This window comes from Centruroides sculpturatus, unplaced genomic scaffold, assembly GCF_000671375.1.
Source record: "Centruroides sculpturatus isolate CEXI.00-Female unplaced genomic scaffold, Cexi_2.0 scaffold1254, whole genome shotgun sequence".
Classification (NCBI taxonomy): domain Eukaryota; kingdom Metazoa; phylum Arthropoda; class Arachnida; order Scorpiones; family Buthidae; genus Centruroides; species Centruroides sculpturatus.
The window spans coordinates 23769-46975 of NW_019385373.1; the positions used below are offsets into that span (position 1 = coordinate 23769).

A 23207-nucleotide genomic window follows, 5' to 3' on the forward strand; every position below is an offset into this window, starting at 1 on the left:
GATACTTTGTTAATTAGCTACAATCAAAAATTTCTCCGAGGTCATCGCGATGTATATTTAAAGCAAAATTATAAGTAATCTTATAATTTTGATTAGATACTTTTTATTAATTTCATTCTGTTTTACTATTTACACTTCAAGAAAACATAACAAAAGTGGAACCAAGGGCGTGACGACATCCACCAAAACGAAGGTGTTTTAATTCTCATTTAAATTGTATTTTATATATTAAATGTTTGTTTTTAACATAAATATATATATTTTTTTGTTTTTAAATACAATTTATGAGGTTAACGCCTGTTTGCACGGTAGTAACCAAATGCGAGTGTTCCTCCGATGCCTATAGCACTTCCAATGGCAAAGAATAATATTCCTAAGCCTACACCAAGACCTAAAAATAATTTTAAATAATATTAGTTTCTACTGATATTTTAAGTATGGTTAAACTTTAATGATTAATGTAGGTTTAGCCTATCGTTTTAAATGATTGATTAATGCGATGCATTTCGATAAAATTTTGGATTTTTTTTCACGGAGTTTTCATAGATTATGTACAGTACCTTCTATGCTAATAAATCGAAAGAAAAACTTCCAATTACATGATATAACATTCTGAAGATTCTGGTAGGGACTTTTTAGAATTGTTTCACAGTTTCGATTAAATTATACAGGTATTAATGGATTAAGATAGCTTTCAACGCGGTTTTATAAAAGAAAAGAATTAGAAACAGATCACTTTATGATCGTCTTTACGTATTATAAAAAGAATACGAAGATCCGATTCTGTAATCGTACCACATTTGAAAATAAACCAGATATACTTACCGTTACTGTATAAAGAATTGGTATCCGAAAGACTGTTCGAACCTACCATTTTAAAATTTAAATATTGTTAAATGCATATATAATAATCATAATTATAATTAACGTGGAGGCAATACTTACTTCTGTAGTATCGATTACAATTTTTTTTCGTCACAGTTACGGCATTTCCACCCTCACGACTAAGAATGCATCGATTATCAATTTCTTCGTTAGCTTCGCAATAATCGAAAGATTGACAGAGGAAAGCTCCCGTTTCGACACACAATTTAGCGCATTGATCCGCATCTACATCTTTCAACATTAAATCACCATTTCCTGTAATTCTTTTACTCGGAATTTGTTTAAAATCGTAAATATATTTTCCTATGGACAAGAAGGGAGCGATCTCGTTAAATTTTTTTTTTATGTTTTGGTTATTTTAGAAAAGTTTCAACACTTACTGGAATAATGAATACAATTAATCGCCGCTGCAACATTTTTCGATTCTTTTCGTTCGTCAGCAATATGAGCGGAATGTAAAAGACATGCCTTTTTCTTGGTATCTTTGTCGTCGCAGAAATCGAAAGATTTACATTTATCTTTGTTTGTCGAACACATTCTAGCGCAGTCATTTTCACTCTCCTCCGATAAAATAACCTCCGCTTTCCTCGTTAACTTTGTACCAGCGTGTTTTTGATAAGCAGAAATGTAATCGCCTGAAGTAATAAAGAATTAAAATCGATAACTTTAATTCCTCTAGCCGAAAATGTATTCGGAACGATCTACTTACGTCCAAAGATGACGCATTGAGTGTCTTTTTTGACGTATTCCAGGTTTATTTCGGCTCTGAATTCACTACTTATTTTACATTCATTCGAAGCGAAACAGTATGATATGGTTTCGCAATCCGGATTATTTCTACAGATACGTCTACAATAAGTTAACGATTGTCTTCCATAGGTAACCACTTTAGTTTTTCCGTCGTCAACTAGTTTATATCCAGCCATTTTTCTCGTAAAATCTCTTTCCCCTATAAAAAAAAGGTTATAAAATGTGTTTTAAAAAATTACTTTAACGAACACCAAATAAGTTAACTAATTTTCGACTTTAAAAGTCAAATTATTCTTAACATACTAAGAGTTTTGTCGTCTTCTCCAACATGATCTGCATCATTGAACGAAATTGCTTCAAAATTATAATACTGAAAGCGAAAGATATTTAATTTATAATTAAATAAATTTTTATAAAGTCATCTCGAGTATTCTAACTTACGTCTTCGAGGTCGCCTTTATGAACTTTCAGATACAACGAAAAACCTCCGAGGATCACTCCTTTAATATCCTTTAACAGATCATCCGTAGAGGCGATGGAAGTCATTGTCACGTTTCCTATGTTTTAAATAAAATGTGTGATATACATTTTAAAAATATAATAAAAAACCGATAATATATATGCCTTACTATCGAATGTCAAACAATCTTTATTAGGCTTTCCCTTAACTTTAGCTTTGGTACTCATATAACACGATTTTCCACAATAGGCGACCGTCCTATAAAATGCAAAACAATATAAGAAAGGCATTATATTAGTTGAGTCGCGTGATCTTTATTCACTACTTACAGACATGGTTTCTCGCCTTCGTATTCTGTACATTTAACGGTACATTCGTGCATATCTGAAGCTGTATCGGCGGTATCGTAGGACTCGAGTTCTTCTTCATTGTCACGCATATTAAATTCCACTTGAAAATAAATATTCTGATTAATATTTTAAGAATTATACGTTACATTTTGTATATACAGCGTGATTTAAAAGTCTCCGTACATAAGCAAAGAATTCACTTTAATTTACAGCCACTTTGTGAGTATTATTACATAGTAAATGCATTTTTTTTATTCGTGGCAAACACGGGATAAATCAGTGTGTGCACACACACGGATCGTATATTCTATTTTCTGTACGGAGATTACTGAAATATTGATTTATGCTGGCTTACAAATCAGTATACAAGCCTATGTATTACACACAATAGCTTGTATTCTGATTTGTAAGCCAGCATGCACTATAACATATAGATTTGCTCGAAATTTATGAGAAAATTTTTACTTTATCCATCATTTTATAAATGATAATCAAAATAAACTGTATCTATTGTATTCAGCGATAAAAATATATTTATTCTTACAAAACGTCGGTGGCCTTTCTACCAGAAGAACTTCTACAGATAACAAATCATATTCAACATCGACCTAAAATATTGTTTTTGTATTTTTATTAATTAGCAATATAAAATTTTTAATTATAATATAATTCAATCTTACAAGTATTCTAGCAATTCTAGAAGGATTTAGGCCTGATTTTGAATAAAGTGTATTTAAGAATTCTTCTTCAATATTTCTGCTTGCCTCTCTCAATGCTGATGCCTCTACTCCGTAGGGAACTGAAATATTAAACAATATAAAAATAAATTTAATGATAATTTTTAATTTATATTGTTTTTTATTGTTTAAATACATACCACTAAATCTTACTGTAAACCATTGAAAATCTTCGTAATTTTTGAAGCATTTACTAACATCAAACAATGCCCAAGAACGTTTGATTTCCGTGATAAATGTGTATAAATTGATTACTATAATATTAGTAACCTAAAAATATTAATAAAAATTCTATTAATAATTTAATTTTATTTATTTTCTTTTTATATTTGAATATATTTACGATGGTTTTTTCTTCATCGCCGTAGAAAGCTATGTTTACTCTTATCGGTATATTATCGGTAACACCGCCAATATTGGTTGTATCCTGTAAATTAGAAATATTAATTAAATGAAAATAAAAACTGCATTTTATAAAAATTAATATTTTTAATTAAATATACATGCCTTACTGTAATAACGAGTTATAACGGTGAATGGAACATATTTACTTCCAAAATACATATCTTGAATTGTTTTCTCATAAATTACTGCGGGGATATTTCGAATTTCCGTCTATAAAATCATCTTTGCTTAAGAAATTTGTAATTATTTTAGTTAATTATAAGAAAAAAAAACACTTACTTCGTCTATATATTGAAAACCTTCATTATTAAATAAGATCTCGGGATGTAGAAGATCGATTTCTCCTTCATCCGGTAATGGAAATGCTGGATAATAATTTTCATTTCTGTCTATCTCACAATCTTCCGTGTCCTCATCGATGACGAAAACAACCTCTAAACATTAGATTTATCACGTGAATTATTTATCGGAACAATCATATATTTTATGTAATTCTCTTACTGTTTGCATTATCCCAAACTATAGTTTCTAGGTCAGCTATTTCTGCTCGTTTTTCCTTTGTTTCGGTTCCAGTTTTCCAAGGTGCAAAGCGATACATGACGAGTCCAGATATTTTATGATACGCTATCTGAATTCAGATTTTTAAGTCATTAAAAAGTTACAATAGTTACAATTGTAAACTAAATATTTACCTGAATCGAGCTGACATAATGAGAATATATGTCTTGACTCTTCAGTGGATAATAAACAATCTCAGCCCTTGCCAAGTGATCTATATCAATGAATTTCGGTACGGGTAATTTATTTTTCGTTTCACGTTTGCATCCAAAGCCTTCTGTAATCTAAAAAAAAAAAGAATTCTGTTTCCACTAAATAAAATATTTTTGGGGTTTGTATATTAAATTCTGAACGAAACATACTCTAATAGCTCCATCGCTGACAACTGGTTTAAAAAGAAAGAAATCAATGGTTTGATTGTATTGAAATTCATTATCTTTTCCTACATATGTAATTCTGGCAGGTACCTTTGCCGGTACACTGACTCCTTCTGGGTTTTTCCAGTCTGAAACTGTCAAACGTAAAACGAGAACATGAAGAAAATGCATGAACAACATCATCTATTTATATTAAAAAACAGATAAACGTACCGGTAAAGTAATAGTTTATTTCATTATCATCATCAACGCATTCTTTCCATTTGTCTACAGGAATTGATCGAACTGTATCATCCTTGCCCAAATATACCTTGAAAGTAATCAACATTCTAAAATAATTACCGAAGATCTGATAAGTGCAATACATATATCAATAGTTCTTAACCTGGGGTGCACGCACTCCCGAGTATACCTTTGATCTAAATGATTTTATTATACAAACGAATTTTTAAAAATCTCTTAAGGTATACATAGTGTTAGACTCGAATACAGGGAGAATACCTCTTATATAAAAAACTTAACAATGTTTTTATGGGTATGGAGAGCGGAGGAAAAGGTTAAGAACAAATGACAAATATATTTTTTAAGTTATAATTTCTAGATAATATATGAAAGCATACCAAATTCTCTTTATTCTTGATGAAATTTTTATAACCTCTCCTTAACAAAGCAGAAGGTCCATAGAGATATCTAACAACGTTATCACCGTCATATTCTTTGTCTAACCAATTCTTTGCTTGATCTTCTAAAAATGGAGGTGCCGCTTCGTCTAACGGTACAGTAGTGCATGTACGGTCTTTAAAAATTAGAAAAATATGTTTAAAAATCTGTTATCGATGTTCGTTAATTCTAACTTAAACAATATACTCACTTATATATGTAAATGCTTCATTGGTTTCTTTGAAGTATCTAAAATCTTTGTAATCACCTCTACGCCATATTTGAATTCTTCCGCTCGACGATGATATATCATAATATTCTTTCATATAAATTGTTTCATTCTATTCAAAAAAAGAAAGTTGATGGAGTTGTATTTTTAATGAAATATCATTCTTTAAGATAAAATTATATGGCTTAACAGGTTACAGAGACTTTCGATAGTGTATCAGTAGATAACCGCGATAAGAAATACGTTTAATCAGTTCAATTCATTGTCTCATGAAGAAGTTTCTAAATTAATTAATCAAAGTTTTCTTTATTATTTTAAAGGTATCTTACCGCTACATAATTGGTAAACAGTACAGAAACTTCGTAGGATTTGATACCGTCAAATATATCAGGAAAAGTATCGTCTGTAATTAAAGTTATACGTCTTATTTCATTGTATAATTATGTAAATAATAAAATCAAATCAAATATTTTACCAGTCGATACTGCATCGGATACGGAACATTCGGAATTCGCATAAGTTAAGAAACACAATACCAGAGATAACAATAAAATGTTCCTCTCCATACTGAAGCTTCTCATGTAAATTTTAAAAAATATATATATATTAATTATTTAAATTATAGTTTCCTAGTTTAAATAATAAAATTAAATATATACATTTTTAATATTTAATTTAGTTTTACGAGTTAAAAATTTATAGTTTTTTAAAAAATATTTTAAAATTAAAACAATATTAATTATAGGTCTATTTAGTTAATTAATTTTTTCTTTTAGACAGAAAAATTTTTAAAAATTTAGCAACGAGTTGCTTAACTTTCCCGAAAATCTTTGGTGGTGCCATCTGTTATCGTGTTTTAATTTAAAATATTTTTATATTTTTAACAATTATAACATTACAAAAAGTTTAATTTTGAGGGGAGGATTGGGTTTTATAAAATGTTGTAAATGCTAATAACCAGTAAAATCGTCGTTAAATCCGAACCTACTGGAGATAGGACACACGACCCACCTTTATCTCCCCATCCCATCTTTCCATCCCCATCTTTAATCACCAAAATTAAATAGCATCGATCTCCTTAGTAACCAAACTTCCGGAAATTTTCGACAAAAAGCGCAGCTTCAAAGAGGGTGAGCACGATTTTGTGCCCCACACACTAACACCCATACATACAGGGAAAAAACCCCGAATTGTTTTTTTATATTTCTTCACGTTTCAAAGTCTCCGAGTCCAAAAATATAAAAAACTGGGTGGTATTATTTTTTGATCGATCGCCATACTTTTCCTCTGTTATATGAAACAGAGCCGGAAAAATAAAAATTATTTTTTAATAAATTACTGCTATTCAATTACATCTTATCTTGCTAATTTGCGTGTGTAAGCGTGTAGACTATACAGTAGTGTTAATTACAGACAATTCTACAGTATCGAATTTTTTCACTAATATCAAAATTCATTACTGAAAATAATACTTGTACTGTACAACTACTATAAAAATAATTTTAGTACCTTTATTAACAGTATCAGAAAGATTACAGTAAGTTAATATTTTTGATAGTGGTACTAAATGCAGCCTTTTAACTATACAAACACTAATTTCCGGGACTGTATCTCGCGAAGGGTCGTGTACAGGCGGTTTCTTTGATATTTTTGCTCCTATAAAGCTTTGATAAGGTTCCAATCGTCTCATTCAAAGGTGTAATTGTACCAAAATTATTACACTTAGCATTGCTTTCGGTAACAATTTTTTAAGATTACACCCGATGAAAATATTTTTATAAATAAATAAATTGTCATTAGTATGATGTAAAGGTTTACTTAATTATAGCAATGCGTAAGACTTTTAGACAAATATTTAAAATGTACAAAAATAATTATTCTTACCTTCTGTACAGTCACCCAGTCGAGGATCGACTGATACAAATATTTAAAATTGATCTCCACCCCCTAATACTTTCAAACAATTAGGGGGCGTAAATATTTATCTAATCGTAGAAAATATACGAACTTTAATATACAGATAATGTATTTTTCTTACCCCTTTATTTATCAATAGGTTCAGTTTAAATAATGATTCCTTTATAAATATATTTTTTCTATTTTAAAATAACTCAAATTTTTAATTTTGAAGTCGATAAAATTTCAATTTTATTGTTTCTTGCTAAATGGGATTCAATTTAATTTCAAGATATTTAATTTTTAATAATTACTCAATTGTTTTTAAGTCAAGGTCGATTGAATACGAAGTTATTATTTGCATTAGTGGTGAATTGGAGCCATTCTATCATATACATTACTATATTGCATTCATACACAGACACATGATTAAATTCTACATTTGATTAAGTCTATTGGGTTTCGCAATGGAAAGAGGAGTGGGTGGACCACCCCACTAAAACAATGTTAAAATGCATTTATTGCAAAAATAATTCGAATTTTTGTGTATAATACTTAGAAATATTTAAATATTCTTATAGTGCCAATTGTATAATGTATTTAATATAATATGAGGGAGAGAAGGAGAGAACAGTGATTTCTTATCTTGATTTTATTACGTGTCTGATTTGCGCTCACCTGTTATCTACTTTTTTTTAAAAAACATCTGGTATATTCTGTATAATAAGGTTACAAATAATATAATTTCTTGTACTTGCTATTCTGGGATTTCTGGTTCGGGTCTGGGTCGGGAACCTCGTAAAGTTTTCGGGAGTGGTCTATCCCGAATATGTCGCGTCCACCCCTTATTAATTATATATGGCCTTTGCACAACCCATGATAGATCTGCAAAACAGGTTTCACTAATGCCCCACAAAAGGAAAAAGTAAAAAACTAAAAAAGAAGCGATCGATAGGTTATTTAGTCAAGATTTCATATTGGCAGGGTCTGTTTAAAACGTGAATAACTTATATTTCTTATGTGCTAAAAAAGATTTTATTGATTTTTTGTACATTAAAAAATATTTTTGCCAAATTTGTTTGTTTAAAAATATAATACAACTTTTTTACATCCGCCAGCGCTGTAATAGATAAAAAAAATATTTTTATCTATCACTAAACACCGGTATTTACGAGTTGGCACCCGACAAACGTGGAGTTTTCTGGGATTTCTTTACACGTTTAACACCTAAATACAGTAGAGCGTCGTTTATCCGAAAATCGGTTAACCGAAAGCATTCCAGTCGGCAAATTTAAATTTTCGCTAGTGCTGTGGCGCTACCATCTTTGGCTATATCTTGGGCTATTCCAATATTCTTTTTTTGCGGGTGTGTGTATTTTAGCTGGCAGCACTGGCACTTTTGTGTGGTGTTTTTCTGAGGAATGTATCGTGCTGAATCGAACGTTTTTGAAACTAGATCAACTTCTAAAGTATTTTTTTTTTTTTGTTTTTATATTTTTCAATATATTTATTTATTTGTACAGAATAAAATAATTTGTAACGATACAATAGCCACGATTATTATTTTAAAAAGTTTTCGTTAGGCTTAACATCGACGAAAATTCAACGCGAAGCGACACGCAACGGAGAAAAATTTTAACACGGGATAGGTTAATATATTTTTTCCTACATATTCGGTTATCCGAAAAATATGTTAACCGAACAACCTCAGTCCCCAATTGATTCGGATAAACGACGCTCTACTGTATAGTCAATTCTCCATAGAAGGTCCTCCCTATTGACAGTCTTTTCTTAGTGGATCACTCTTTCCTCGTCCTTCCGAACCAAAACAATTTTTTTCACACTGATTTTGTTTTCAATTTTTAATATATTGGGGGGTCTCAAAAAGTTAAGTGGGTCTGGCTTCTTTCTACTTCCGATAGGTCTTGCTTTTAATAAGTACACATTAAATATGACATTTAATACAATTAAATTATAAATTTATATCAGATATCAAACTTATAAAAAGGGTGTNGTTTGGAGAGAAAAATATTATTTCTTGATATTTTAATACAATATAAAGATATACTGTAATTCAATTTGTAATGATTTATCATATTAATATTAAATTCTTAAATATATTATATAGATATATAGTTTAATATATAATAAACGTATTGAACTATATATCTATCTAGATTTACAGAAAAAATGAAATTACAGTGGGTGATCGGTTAACGAACATAATCCGTTCCAAGGCTTTGTTCGCTATCCGAATTGTTCGTTAACCGAACCCCCACTGTATTTTTTCAAATCAAATGTTTCAAGTCAAATCAAATGTAAAAAAAGGAATGTTCTTTTCTGCTTTTGAAATTGCGGAATTTTTTTATAATTTCGTCATATTAACTATTCCATAAAAGTACTTGAAAAAATTAGAAAACTCAAGAATGCCTTTCATCCCATCCCCATATTTCTCATATTAGACAAGATACAGAATATCTTTAATAAATTATTTCGCAATAATTTTATGAAAAATAAAATATTAAAACCNTTACAGAAAAAATGAAATTACAGTGGGTGATCGGTTAACGAACATAATCCGTTCCAAGACTTTGTTCGCTATCCGAACTGTTCGTTAACCGATCACCCACTGTATTTTTTCAAATCATATTAATCAAATGTAAAGAAAGGAATGTTCTTTTCTGCTTTCGAAATTGTGGAATTTTTTTATAATTTCGTCATATTAACTATTCCATAAAACTACTTGAAAAAATTAGAAGACTCAAAAATGCCTTTCATCCCATTTCCATATTTCTCATATTAGACAAGATACAGAATATCTTTAATAAATTATTTCGCAATAATTTTATGAAAAATAAAATATTAAAATCGTCTTTTAAATTCTTAATGAATTATTTAAAATAAACGGAGCACGTGTAATAAGTTTTTTGTGACATTTGCTTTCCACTTCCAAGTATTATTGCAGATTTCCAGTAGAAGATTTCCTTTCTTTTTTTTTTTGCTCAGTAATTTAATCTTTATTTAATGCTAACTTTTTAATTAAGTTATTAAATATTAAAGAGAAGATTTTTTTTCTTAATCTCTTCTTCATCTTTCTTTAAAATATTCATTAAAGTTTCGGGCTTTCTGAAATTTCGTTGTTGATTATTAAAAATTTTTTATTTCTATTCTCGAACAAACACTTTGAATTTCAAATTATCTTAATTGTATATTTTTATTACAATATAAGCGTGCAATTTTAAAATAATTCCATTCTAATTTTATGTTCTGTTGTAATTTCATTCTAAGTAAGATTGTGACTGATCAGATTGCATCTAACGCCGCGATAGTCACTTCGGAATTNTTATATCAGATATCAAACTTATAAAAAGGGTGTCTACGTTATTTTTATATTGTTAGAATATCTTTTGATATTTGAATCCGATAAAGGCCTGCCACATGTTGATTCTTTGAACCCTCACCTTCTTATTCTTTACATTTCAGACTTACGGCATAAACTTGTCTATATTTAATAATAATGATGATAAATAGATGAATACATTCTACACGTAGCATATTCAGACAAGAACTATTTTGTCAATGAATAAAATTAATTTCGAGTTGTGAACGAAATTGTACTTTTTTAAATATGAAAATGTTTTACGTTAGATACTTTTCTACTCTCCTGCATTGTTAAAAGATTTATGAGATTAAACAAATTATCAAATCTAAAACTCCTTTTAACTATATAGGAAATATATTCTGATAATTACTTTATATATCTATAGAAAAATTATCTTTAAAAGTTCATATCTCGTTACACCCCTTTTATTGCCAATCAAAGTCTATGTAGATTATTTTCGTTAAATGTCTAATGTAGTGAAAAATTGTTATTTGTTTTTAGATAAAAATTTGAATATATATCTAATAATATGATTTTTTTTCTCCTTGATTTTACGAATTCTGCTAGATTGTGAAGAAAATAGAAAGGAGTGAAAACTCCCTTCTACTTTCTTCCAGTCACTCTTCTTCTTCTTGTTTCTTCCTTTTTTTCACCTCCTCCTTAGCACTCCTTTGGCCTTTTTTCCACGCATCCTTCTATTTCCAGGATTATTCGTTGTATTCTTCTCCTAATCATCTTTTAAACATGATTAAATTACTTTATCTCATTTTTCTCTTTTCCTTCATTTCTACTTGTATTTCTTTTTCTACATCTCCTTATTCTTTATTCTATTTTCTTTCGTTTTACCCACAGTTCAAATCATAGTAAAATCTATATCAATAAACAAAAAAGCTGTATTCTATCAACAAATAGTAATTACTTGTTTATACGAATATTTCTGTCTATATAATGTTTTGAAATGACAAAATACAAAAGTTTTAATTGGTCGAGATAGGATACATGACCACCCCTCTATCTTCCTATTCCCTCGACCTTTAACCACCAAAATTTCATAGCATCAATACCCCTTATGCACAAACTTCCATGCCAAATTTTGTTTCTTAACCATCCTGAGACATTGAACGAAATAGACACTAACTCACACATACACACACAGAAATCTTCCCCGAATTTTTTTTGCTCTTTTCAATTCTAGAGGTCTCAAAACGTGAAGATTTGCAAAGCGATCCAGAAGGGTCAATTTTGACACGATTCCAATACTTTCACACAATACAATACTTGATCACTTATTCTAATTGATTTCCCAGAAATATAGAATATTCTTTGAAAAATTTCGTCTGTATTAAGAAAGATTGCTTCTTTAAGGAATTTTGTTTAAACCATTAAGAGGATCAAAATGCTCCCTTTTAATGGATTAAACAAAATTCCTTAAAGCACTTAATGTGATTAATCAATAGTAGGAATAGGAAGTACGGTACGTCCTTGGAAAAGTTTCTATTAAGAAAAACTTTTTTCCTTTTGTTTTGAGAAATTTAAGGAAATTTGTTCTTTTATTAACAAGAAATATTTACAATTGCCAAAAAGCAGAAAGCATTCGTAGTCTTCTGTAAAGACGTATTCTCACTCCTTAATTAAACACGAAGCGTCATATCTGAACAAGAGAAAGAAGTGTGTACACATTCTTATAAAAAGAAGCATTATATTAGTTGAGTCGCGTGATCTTTATTCACTACTTACAGACATGGTTTCTCGCCTTCGTATTCTGTACATTTAACGGTACATTCGTGCATATCTGNAATTTCAAATTATCTTAATTGTATATTTTTATTACAATATAAGCGTGCAATTTTAAAATAATTCCATTCTAATTTTATGTTCTGTTGTAATTTCATTCTAAGTAAGATTGTGACTGATCAGATTGCATCTAATGCCGCGATAGTCACTTCGGAATTACACGTTGTATGCCTATCTCAGCATATTTAATTTTAAAATTATCATTCCTACGAATATATTCTATTCAATTCCCCTAGGCTCGGATTTCTCTATCTTCTGATTTTATACTTAATAGAAGTTGTTGTTTATCTTGTCCATAAAACTCCAAAAATTGCTTTTTCGTATCGCATGAAAGATTCACTTGAATAAATATACGTACACATAAAGTAAATTAAATTTTTCAAATATTCTTTTTACATTACTTTAATGTAGGAAACGAATAAAGATGCATTTTATGAAATATTTTTCTGCTTTTTTTCAACTTAAAATCTCTATTCGTTTACTTTTTTGCATTTTGTCCTCTTTCAGTTCGTGTTTCTATGCACTTATCTTCGGTTATTTTCTAAAACGGATTAGACCAGACACAAAAATCTTCATCCTTTAACAAATTTTTGCATTTATATCTATAGTTATAAAATAAAACGTTATATAAATAAAATATTCAGCATTTCTTAACTCATATTTCTGAGCTTTCTATTTTTATCTAACATATAAAAGTATTTCCAAAACTGCTTTAGAAATTTAATGGCTTTTGACGAATCAGTTCCAGAAGATAAGCTTTTATTTTATAAATTATTTTTTTAAATGGACCTAACAAAATGGATGAATTATTTTCTTCTTTTTATTTTAATTAAATTTATCGTTTAAATCTGTTTGTTTGTTCGTTCTGAATCTTGATCGTCTTCGGTACAATGTTGAAAAAGACGATCAAGATTGTACTGAAAAAGGATAAAAACTCGCTGTACTTTCTTTATAATTTTCAAATTTTTGAAAAAGTTCGTTACAGTTCTCTAGTTTTTTTAACTTTATCTTCCATAACTTTTGATAAATAATTTTTAATTAACTTTAGTAACAGTAAATCCTCTTATTTTGTTTACCTACGATGATTCTTTTGCCTACTTCTTTTCCAAAGTAGTTTATTTTAAATTTTTTACTTCTTTCCAATTTACATTGATCGAATCTTTGCTTGAATTTTTCATCTCTTTCTTACGAAAACAGCATAAAAAAATATTTACAACTACTTTTTCATATTGTAGTAAAGCGTCAAAGAATTTGCCATTTTCTCTACATACTCTTTAAACTAATTTGCAAAATGTTGCCAGACCTATTTCTGTGTTTCAAATCCAATTGTTCACTCGTTCATAGTAACGATCTGGATAGGGTATTAGATTGTAAAATAATTTCTAATCTTTATATAGAAAAAAAGAAGTTAAATTCCGTCACTCGAGAAAGGAAGACATTATAATTGCATTTCGTGTAATGTCACACTTACACTCTTTGCATATTTTCGATTACTTATTGTTTATTATTTGTTTTCTACTGCTGCTTTATCGTTGTCAGAACTTCTAAATGAAATTAACAAAGTCTGTTTTATGCTTTATAAATTCAATAACTTAACTTTTATTGATTCCTGCGAATTAATTCGTACCCTTTTCTGTTTGTATTACTAAAAACGTGCATTATTGTTTTATAAATTAAATTAAGTATTAAACTAAAAAATTTCGTTGTATTTCAATTTTTTAAACATATTTCGACACCATGCAACAACTTTATTTCACATTTACTATAAGTATTTCGAGTTTCTCATATCGTTAAAGTGTAATAAAATTGTTGCAATAAGTAATGCTTTGATCCTGTGTTCTTTTCGAACAAACAAATAAATAAATTATTAGCAGAGTGGTTCTCTATAATTAATAATATACCTATACTCTACCATTTTTGTCTTTGTCTTTTACATCAATTATCTCAATTGCTTTTAGTGAATTTCCCTGAAATAAAAAAACAATTATTTTATAAAAACTCTAATAAAACAATAATAATAACACAAATAAAAACTTTTTTACATTGGGCAATGTACATCGAACATTTCCGTTTTCAACGTTATTCTTTAAAGTTTCATAAATCTCGTCTAAAGAAGGTTCTTTTGTATTCTTTCCAAACCCTACAAAATGTAAATAATTATTTTATCTTCTTAAATATTCCTTTTATTCAATTAAAACAATTCTTACCTAATGCGTAAGGCCTTTCGCTAATGATTAAAGTGTATCTAATAGATTCGTCGTTAACGTAAGTAACCTGCCAAATATTAATTTCTTATATAATAAAAAGTATATTTTACGTTTAATTAAGCATTAATTATCAATACAAAGGACCAAGTATTACCTAGTTAATTTCTAGTACAACGTTGCCTTATTTTATGAAACCAAATGCATTATATTTGTCCAATTATAATTAATGGAGTATTTTGAAAAATTTCTGAATAAGTTGGTAATTTTGTTTAAAAAAATATCTTACCTGAGGTACACCAAATCTTAATGGTGATATTTTTAATAAATTCAGAAGATTGGAACGTAGGTTTTCTGCAATTACATCCGTGCCGGTGTCTTTTATAGGGCCTAAATTATTTGTTAAACAATTAAATATAAATTTCATAAATCAAAATTCGAATTANGTTAACGTAAGTAACCTGCCAAATATTAATTTCTTATATAATAAAAAGTATGTTTTACGTTTAATTAAGCATTAATTATCAATACAAAGGACCAATTACTAAATAATAGTTTTAAATTTTACTGTAGATATGACTGTTGTATAAATACTTCCGCAACTTCAGTACTTTAAATTGAGATAACGAATATCTTGTACATCTGTATTGAAAACATTACACTGAATTTACAGTAAATTCTTTATAAGTTGATGCAAAGCAAATTACATCAAAAGAGATGAACTTATTTGCAATTATGGTGTAAAAAGTAAAAATTGATAGTATTAATGATTTTGTAGCGAAAGTACAGATTTTCAATAAGAAATTACATTTTGACTTTCAGAACAATATTCGCTATTAAAATGAACTGATTTTCTTGTATTGAATTACAGATATCGCCTGCATCGACGGTTTCCATCCCGCAAATTCCGCCATTAGGAGACATGTCGAAAGAACGGGAAATTTTAGGGATTTCTTCTCTTTTTCTTGTTTTTAAAGCTAGTGTCGAGCCAGCAGTTTTGAAATTCGGCGCCGTTTAGCTCGCCCCTCTGCGGAAACCCGTGGGTATGTCACCCATAAGATTCCGCAGAGGGGTGCACTAAATAGGATACTCGCTCCTTTCTGAGATCGAGTAAAAAATTTCACAAATTATAATCGTAAAGTGATCGAGATATGTTACCTTAAACTCTGGACCATTGATATATTACTGTATTTCTAAATGAAATGAAGGTTTCACTACAGCATTTGCAGTCTCTAAAATCTTAATTTGAAAAATGTTTCAAAGGATAGATATCTCGGAAAAGTAATGGCTTCGGTATTCATGTTTTAAAAATTACCTACAAGTGAAGATCAACTAATTGTCTTTATTGTCTTTATTTTATTTAAATAATTTTAAATTACCTGAGGTACACCAAATCTTAATGGTGATATTTTTAATAAATTCAGAAGATTGGAACGTAGATTTTCTACAATTACATCCGTGCCGGTGTCTTTTATAGATCCTAAATTATTTGTTAAAAAATTAAATATAAATTTCATAAACCAAAATTCGAATTAATCTTAATTTGCGGCTGGAAAATTTTTATTATACGTAAGATTTTTAATTAAAAATTTACGCTTACCGGATAACGTTAATGATAATCTCCGTTTGTTTGTCTCTTGGAAACATTCCGAAACGTCAAAAGCCATCCATTCTACGGGATGAGTTCTATATTTATTTATAGTTTGCCAAGCCGAAGCTATAAACTGAATATTTTTAATGTTTAATATAATAATTATTATTAAAATAATCATAATTGATTGAGTAAGACTTACTTGACGATCTTCTATAATTCTTATTTCTAAAAATGCGGGAGTAAACATGTTTACTTCTTTATCTTCTACTCCCGTTTCCTGTGTAAAATAGAAAGTTCCTTAAATTAATATGGCATAAAAATTAATATCATAAAAATTAATATCATAAATTACTCATTTATAGAATTATATAGAACATTGGTTTATTTTAGAGTTAAAACTTTGAAAAACCGTTTAACAAATGCTGATTGTCAGTCAAAAACAGCGATTATAACGTACAAAAGTTTCAATAGAGAAGAACGTTTTAAGTCTTCTAGGCTAATTGGGACAACTAAATAAGCTTTGATATTGTTTCCGGTATAACAATTAACACACGAAATTTAATACTATCGATACAAAGAGTATTATTTGATAAGAAGGATAGTTTACAATGTAGTCGTAAAAATTCAACTAAAGAAACAGCATTTGTGATGATTTTTAATTCAAACGATTGTTTCTAGTGTAAGAGAGATATTCGGTAAAAGTAAGCATTGTCAGTACAAGTATCAATATACTAGTACTTTATGAAAGGAAATTATCAGTCGATATTACGGAATGCCAACAAACATATTTATTAATAAAATGCTTTTTTCACAGAATATTTTTCTCCTATTTAAATAATAATAATAATAATACAGTATTTAAATTTTTATAAAAAGAAAATTCTTACACTATCCACTTACACTCAAAAAATAATAATCAGCAATTATTATAGAATCATCCTTTTTATATTGATTCGTCCATACTTCGTAGATTAAATCGTGTTTTCTTCTCTACGGATAAAGTTTTCAATATAAATTAAATCAATACTTTTAATTGATAGAATACACAATTACATTTAATGGCAACTGTAATTAAAATATAAATTTAATTTGATTTTTATAGATTTTTTCCGTTTGCTGTTCTTACTCATTCGAAAAAATGTAAATATTTATTTTTGAATATCTGAATTTCTTCGAAAACAAGTGGAATGAATACATCAAAATTTGTATAAAACTCTAAATTTTAGCTTTATTAACCATAAAAAATAAAGAAAAATTAAAAGATAAGAAGAATATTTTGCTGCTAAACTCAAATTCAGAATGTCAGGTATAGTTTTATCTCGACTAGATGATAAGATTTGTACTTTATATCTTAAAGTTTGTATTCTTCTCTTGACACTAGTCTTATACAGTAGTCACTTTCAATTATTTAAATTAAAATATTGTCAAGATAAGTTAAAATTATACTGAATAACATTGTAGTAGATTCTACTATATTTTTCAATTTCTATTTCTGTTGTGGATTCTGAGATATTCTATTGTATTGTACTGTACTTACCACTTCGTGATATAGTCGCTTGTATAATTTCCTGTCACACCGCAACAGGAAATTAGACGAGAGAATTGTATTGATTCTGCCTACTAAATGCGATATAGAAATATTAGTCTGGCTATAATACTGAAATCAATACCACTTGTAAGTCTGGAATATAAAATAACATTCACGACAAACTTAAAGTATTTTTATTGAATTTATATACAATTTATATATAATAATTTTTTTAAATATCAATCAACTGGAAAACGTTGTGGATGTCTTGCATCCTGCAGTATCAAATATACAACATAAATGTTATTCTTTACGCAAAAGTAAATAAACTCATCCATCTCCTTATTGAATCATTAACAATTTAGTTGTCTAATTCCATAGCGAAGTATAATAAAATCATTCACAATAATATATAAAATATCAAATTAAAACTTTCAGTAATCGTCAGTAAATCAAAACTTACTCAGTAAAATTTTAACTTCTTATGACAATACCTTGTATTTATGAAAATTACAAATCTATATTATAATAAACGTATATTTCATTTCGATTTGTAAATAAAAAATAAAATTAATTTTAAAAATTTAATTTTACGTGTAATAATTTAATATTTTTAATATTTATTGTTTAATTCTTAAATTTGTAAAAGTCAATGATTAAAATCTATTTTATTCTATTAAAATTTTTATATAATTCCACGGATATGAAGTACTCACCTGTCCAACATATTGTGGTTCTTTCGTCGACGATTCCGGAAACCATGGGAACGATTTCCCCGGAAGTACCGTACTTTTCTCCATTACTTGTTCATTTGTTAAATTCCACAGGTTGCACTTTCTCGTTTTCTTGTCAATCGAATAGACGATTCCTGAATAAAACAAGAATTCGTTCAATTCTTTTCTTTCTAATGCATTGTTTTTCTATTCTTTTACACTTTAAATCAAAAAGGTAAACCTAATTAAATTCGTAAGAAGGTTCGTATTTACTTCTATCATAATCCTGAATAATTGTGGTTGTAGTTTCAAAATTTTGCTGTAATTCGTCTCTTCTTATTAATTTGTTTTCTTTATCGAACCAAATCTGTAAAGGTTCTACAGTTTTAAAAAGGTCTTTAAAGTAATAATTAATTGAATTTTTTCAAACCCTTTGGTGGAAATTCCAGACGTCTTTATTTGGTTCTTGTACTTGTAAATCGTAAGTCTCGAATTCGAAAGCAAAATATTTCGGCAATTTAGGAAATCCTCTTTTACTCTTTTTGTTCTCGCAATAAATTCCTTCCGGTTGCTTTAATATATAAATAATTAAATAGAGAAAACATTTAAATATATTTCGAGTCGTCACTTTCGTGTGTTTACCTGGAAAACTTCTCTGTTGGATATATAATTTTTCGTATTAAAAAATTCGGCTTTGAAAGTTAATCTTCTGCCTTCTTCCTCGTTATAGCAATCCACTTCCATTAATATAATCTGACCGCAAGGTTGATTTTGTTTATCGTCGCAGGATTTATATCCCGGATTGTTCCAGTGAGTTGCTTAAACGATAAAACTTTCTCGTAATTGTTCTTTAAATAGAGAAATTAATGGTGTTGTATGCACTTACTGGTTAAACTGTGAGTTAAATTACATTGAGCATCTAGTTGGGTAATGTTAAGATTACGGGTCTCCCACTTTTCAACTGGAATTCCATTTTCTAGTGTTGATAAATCTGCTATTTCTGCCTGAAGACAGAAAATAAACAAAAATAAATCATTTTTTCGTATTAATTATTTTATTTTATTGTTTTACCTTAACATTTGGATCGAAAAAGACAAGTGATGCGATGTCCCCAATTAGCTTTCTTTTATTTTCATCGATGGAATAAACAATTATAGACGATTTTCTGTCCGGTATTGGACTCACTTGGCATTCGGTTTCTGAAAATTATATTTGACAATTTATTAATATTTGAACGAAGAATGTACTTAAGTGAATGAGCCGAGAAAAGATACGTTTAATATTTATCCATTCGTCACTATCGAACGAATATATGTTGATTTCTGTGGATTCCGCATCTGTTTCTGTAATTACAGCGATCGAATTGTTTTCCTTGTCGTAATGTACTTGTATTTGCAGTTCTTCGTCGCTTTCTTCAACAACAACTCGAATGAAAGTTTCGATCTGTTTCGGCCATTTTGGTATGTTTATATCTCCTCCGGTTGGTTTCAAGTTATCTATTTGGATAAAAAGTAGACTGTTATAGATTAATTTATATGTATTTTCTTATTCTACAACAAACATATGTTCAAGAAATAGTCACTTTTACATAGATTACAATTTTGCAATTGTATACAAAGTGTTGATTAAAATCAACACCTAATATTTTATCAGTATAGGACTGAAAGTAATGTTTATAAAGGCTGTTATATTTTATATATGATAAAAATTAGAGTAGATATGTATACAGGGAGCCAATTTTTATTAATCCACTGAAGTAAGTGAAAAAATACGCTTCCTACAAACAAACTGTTATTGACTTTGAAGTGGTCAGAAGATTGCGCTGTCAGTGAAAACAGGATTAACCTCCACAATGGTAACCTTCATATTTTATTGCATGTTAATTCTATGTAGAACACAAGCTTTTAGATGAAACATTTTGTCCGAAAGATGTACTTATTACAAACCACAGCTTTGAGGTTTTATATAACCATCATAGCACGCGTGCAGATTTATGAATATCTGTAAAGTTTACTGTAAATAGAATGTGAAATGCCTTAAAATATTAGGAAACCATATGTTGGTATCCAGATTGATCTCTTCTCTTTATGGCATACTCGAGGGTTTTAACTAGCTTTTTTGTATCAGTTCATTATCTGAAGAAGAAAAAGAATGATTCTATCGAATAATTGTTTTCTAATGATTTTTTCATCATTTTTCATCCTTTTTCAGTGGACTTCACAGATATTTACAGAGGCGCGCGAGTACTCTGGCAGCCATATAACACTTTAAACACTCATAGCATCTAATAAGTACATTTTCGGAAAATGTTTCAGACATGTTTATTTTTATGTAGAATCAATATAGGCAATACATAGTGGTGGTTTCCATTTAAGGAAATGACTTAGTTTTTCACTGATTGTAACACCACGTTGTCTTAAAGTCTAACAATTTCCGTGTAAAAATTTTTTTTGTGTGTATGATGAGGAATTTTTTAGTTATTCCGGTGGATTGAATAAACGGAACATCCTATATACTGTATATGTGCATGTGTAGTGTTATCCAGGTGTTGTGAAAAGTAAGGTCAATAGGATAGGAAATACAGGATATTATGTAGAGCAAAATCTCTGAGTTGGTAATTGTTATTGAATTTTACGAAAATGAAGTTTCTTCTTCAGATTTTGACACCGCTGAACGTTTTATTCGGTGTTGTATGCGGACGAAGCGTACAGTTTTAAGATAGAAAACAAGGAAGAACGTGCGAATAGAATTTATGCCTCTACGGCAGTATTAGTTGTTCGACAACATTCCGCATTCGTTAGAAAGCAGAGAGTCATTAATTAATTATCAAATATTGTCCGGCGACTTGTTTTGTCAGACTACATGTTCACGAGACTATTTAGCCTCGTGAAAGTAGATCATGCACGAGTATCTGCTTATTGTTTAATTGTTAATAATTAAAATTATCGCATAACCTTGTGTCGATAGCAATAACAAAGGAAACTGAACACACTTTAATAGAGTCATCTGATTTATTATTTAGGTTCTGAAAGGAACTACACGTATTCCGTGCGCTCACTACTCCGTTAAACTATTGCTTAATGTCAGTTATCGGCAGAATATTTATCAATTTAAACTTAATATATATAACTTATAAAAACGTTATTTTAAACAAATTCCTACCTGGTATAAATATCCAAATAAAAAGTATAGAAAATAGCTTGATTGTCATTACAAATTTCTACACGATTTATTGCTTCTGTTTATTTAGTATCCGTATATAAGGGGGGCGTTACGCTATCTTTTGCGACAATAGAATATTTTTATCGTGTTATAGATAAATCTCACGCGATATATCGGGTATTCTAGTTATAATCAACATTAAAATAAATTGTGAACGAAAAAATAATAATTAAATCATTTTAAAAAAATACTGCATGTAAATAATTTATTAACAATAATAAAGTATTGTTAACGACATAAATATTTTACATGTCTACAGTAGTATAAAAACTAAAATTTCCTATTGTATAATAAATTTATTATGGTTTATAGTTAATTAGTAATGGCTCTTTTATGTATAGTATTTCTTTATAAATCTTTTAAAGTTGGTCCCATGTCGCTTAAAATTTCTACTGTAAGTATGACTGGTGATAATATTATATCTGTTTTTCTACAAATAAAATCTTGCGCCTTCTACGATTTTGTAAAAGCATGCTTACCTGTAGTTTTTCTTACAGTGATTTTTATAATATAAAATTATACTTCGATCAACACGTTACATTGTGCTTATGTAGTTACGTTTAATTTAATATCAATTGAAGTTTATTAAAGTCAATTCATTGAAAGAAAAATTTGCTCTTGTTTTTGGCGCTCTTTGCTCTAGCCAACGCTCTCATCCTTCTCCCGGTTTATCACTTCTACTCTTCCCAAGGATTCTCCCTCTCTCTCAGACTAGTTTAGCGGGATAGATTTGAAATTCTCTCATTTGTGTTTATATCAATACTATTTATACTCCTTTATGTATAGATGATAAATGTAGTTATGTTTAAATATATTCTTAACTTGTCATTGAATTTAATGCCTAAGTCCATCATCGATCCACGTGAACTATGTCGTTTAACGTTTAAGACAAACCCTCCTTAAATTCCGAAAATATAAGTTTATTTTTGCTTCTTAGTCTGCAAACCAGACTAAGTGGTGTCGGGAATGTTGACAATACTCCACGAGAGTCAAAATATTCGTGTATTTTCGACATCTTAAACGGTGAGACGGTAGATACACCAGAGCCGATCCCGTCTTCCCAATATCTTTAATAAGTTTATTAAAGAAAAATATCATTAAAAATGAACTTATATATTTAAACGGTCTTTTAAAATCCAAACGAATTACTTTCGAGAAATGAAGCGTTTTTAATGAGGTTTTTTGTGGTAATTTCTTTTCACTTTGAAGTATTATTTCAGTAGAAGATTCTTCGTTTCTCTCTGTAATTTAATCTTTCCTTAATGCTTTTTTTCATTCTTTCATTGACATTTTAATTTTTTTCCTAATCAGTTAATTAAAGTGAAAAAGAAAATCATTCTTTCTAAAATAATCTACTTTAATTAATTGTCATTAGCTTATGTAAAATTGAATAAAACAAAAATAATATAGATTAATGATAATCATAATTAATAGACGATTATTTACTTATTATTTACTCTCAG

General features: G+C 28.8%; 2 protein-coding genes across 2 annotated transcripts in view; both read right to left on the reverse strand.

Moving 5' to 3' along the window:
• Window positions 1-83: 83 nt before the first annotated feature.
• On the reverse strand, window positions 84-7394 carry LOC111638278. The gene is made up of 24 exons (XM_023383953.1): window positions 7296-7394; window positions 5887-5984; window positions 5741-5814; window positions 5394-5523; window positions 5143-5318; window positions 4736-4832; window positions 4508-4656; window positions 4280-4429; window positions 4089-4215; window positions 3867-4021; window positions 3690-3797; window positions 3526-3609; window positions 3323-3452; window positions 3126-3244; window positions 2990-3053; window positions 2425-2545; window positions 2265-2353; window positions 2077-2192; window positions 1939-2005; window positions 1595-1834; window positions 1266-1520; window positions 946-1188; window positions 826-867; window positions 84-391 (listed from the first exon to the last, which is right to left on the reverse strand). The coding sequence occupies exons 2-24, from the start codon at window positions 5975-5977 to the stop codon at window positions 291-293; spliced, it is 2928 nt and encodes a 975-aa protein (XP_023239721.1). The 5' UTR covers window positions 5978-5984; window positions 7296-7394; the 3' UTR covers window positions 84-290.
• A 6990-nt stretch (window positions 7395-14384) lies between these two features.
• Window positions 14385-23207, reverse strand: part of LOC111638275 — a 17981-nt gene continuing 9158 nt past the window's right edge. The window contains exons 9-15 of the mRNA XM_023383951.1: window positions 17182-17271; window positions 16481-16558; window positions 16288-16411; window positions 14977-15077; window positions 14691-14757; window positions 14526-14623; window positions 14385-14450 (exon numbers count right to left, since the gene is read on the reverse strand). Coding sequence (XP_023239719.1) covers window positions 14385-14450; window positions 14526-14623; window positions 14691-14757; window positions 14977-15077; window positions 16288-16411; window positions 16481-16558; window positions 17182-17271 — 624 coding nt within the window. The remainder of the gene's footprint in view (window positions 14451-14525; window positions 14624-14690; window positions 14758-14976; window positions 15078-16287; window positions 16412-16480; window positions 16559-17181; window positions 17272-23207) is intronic.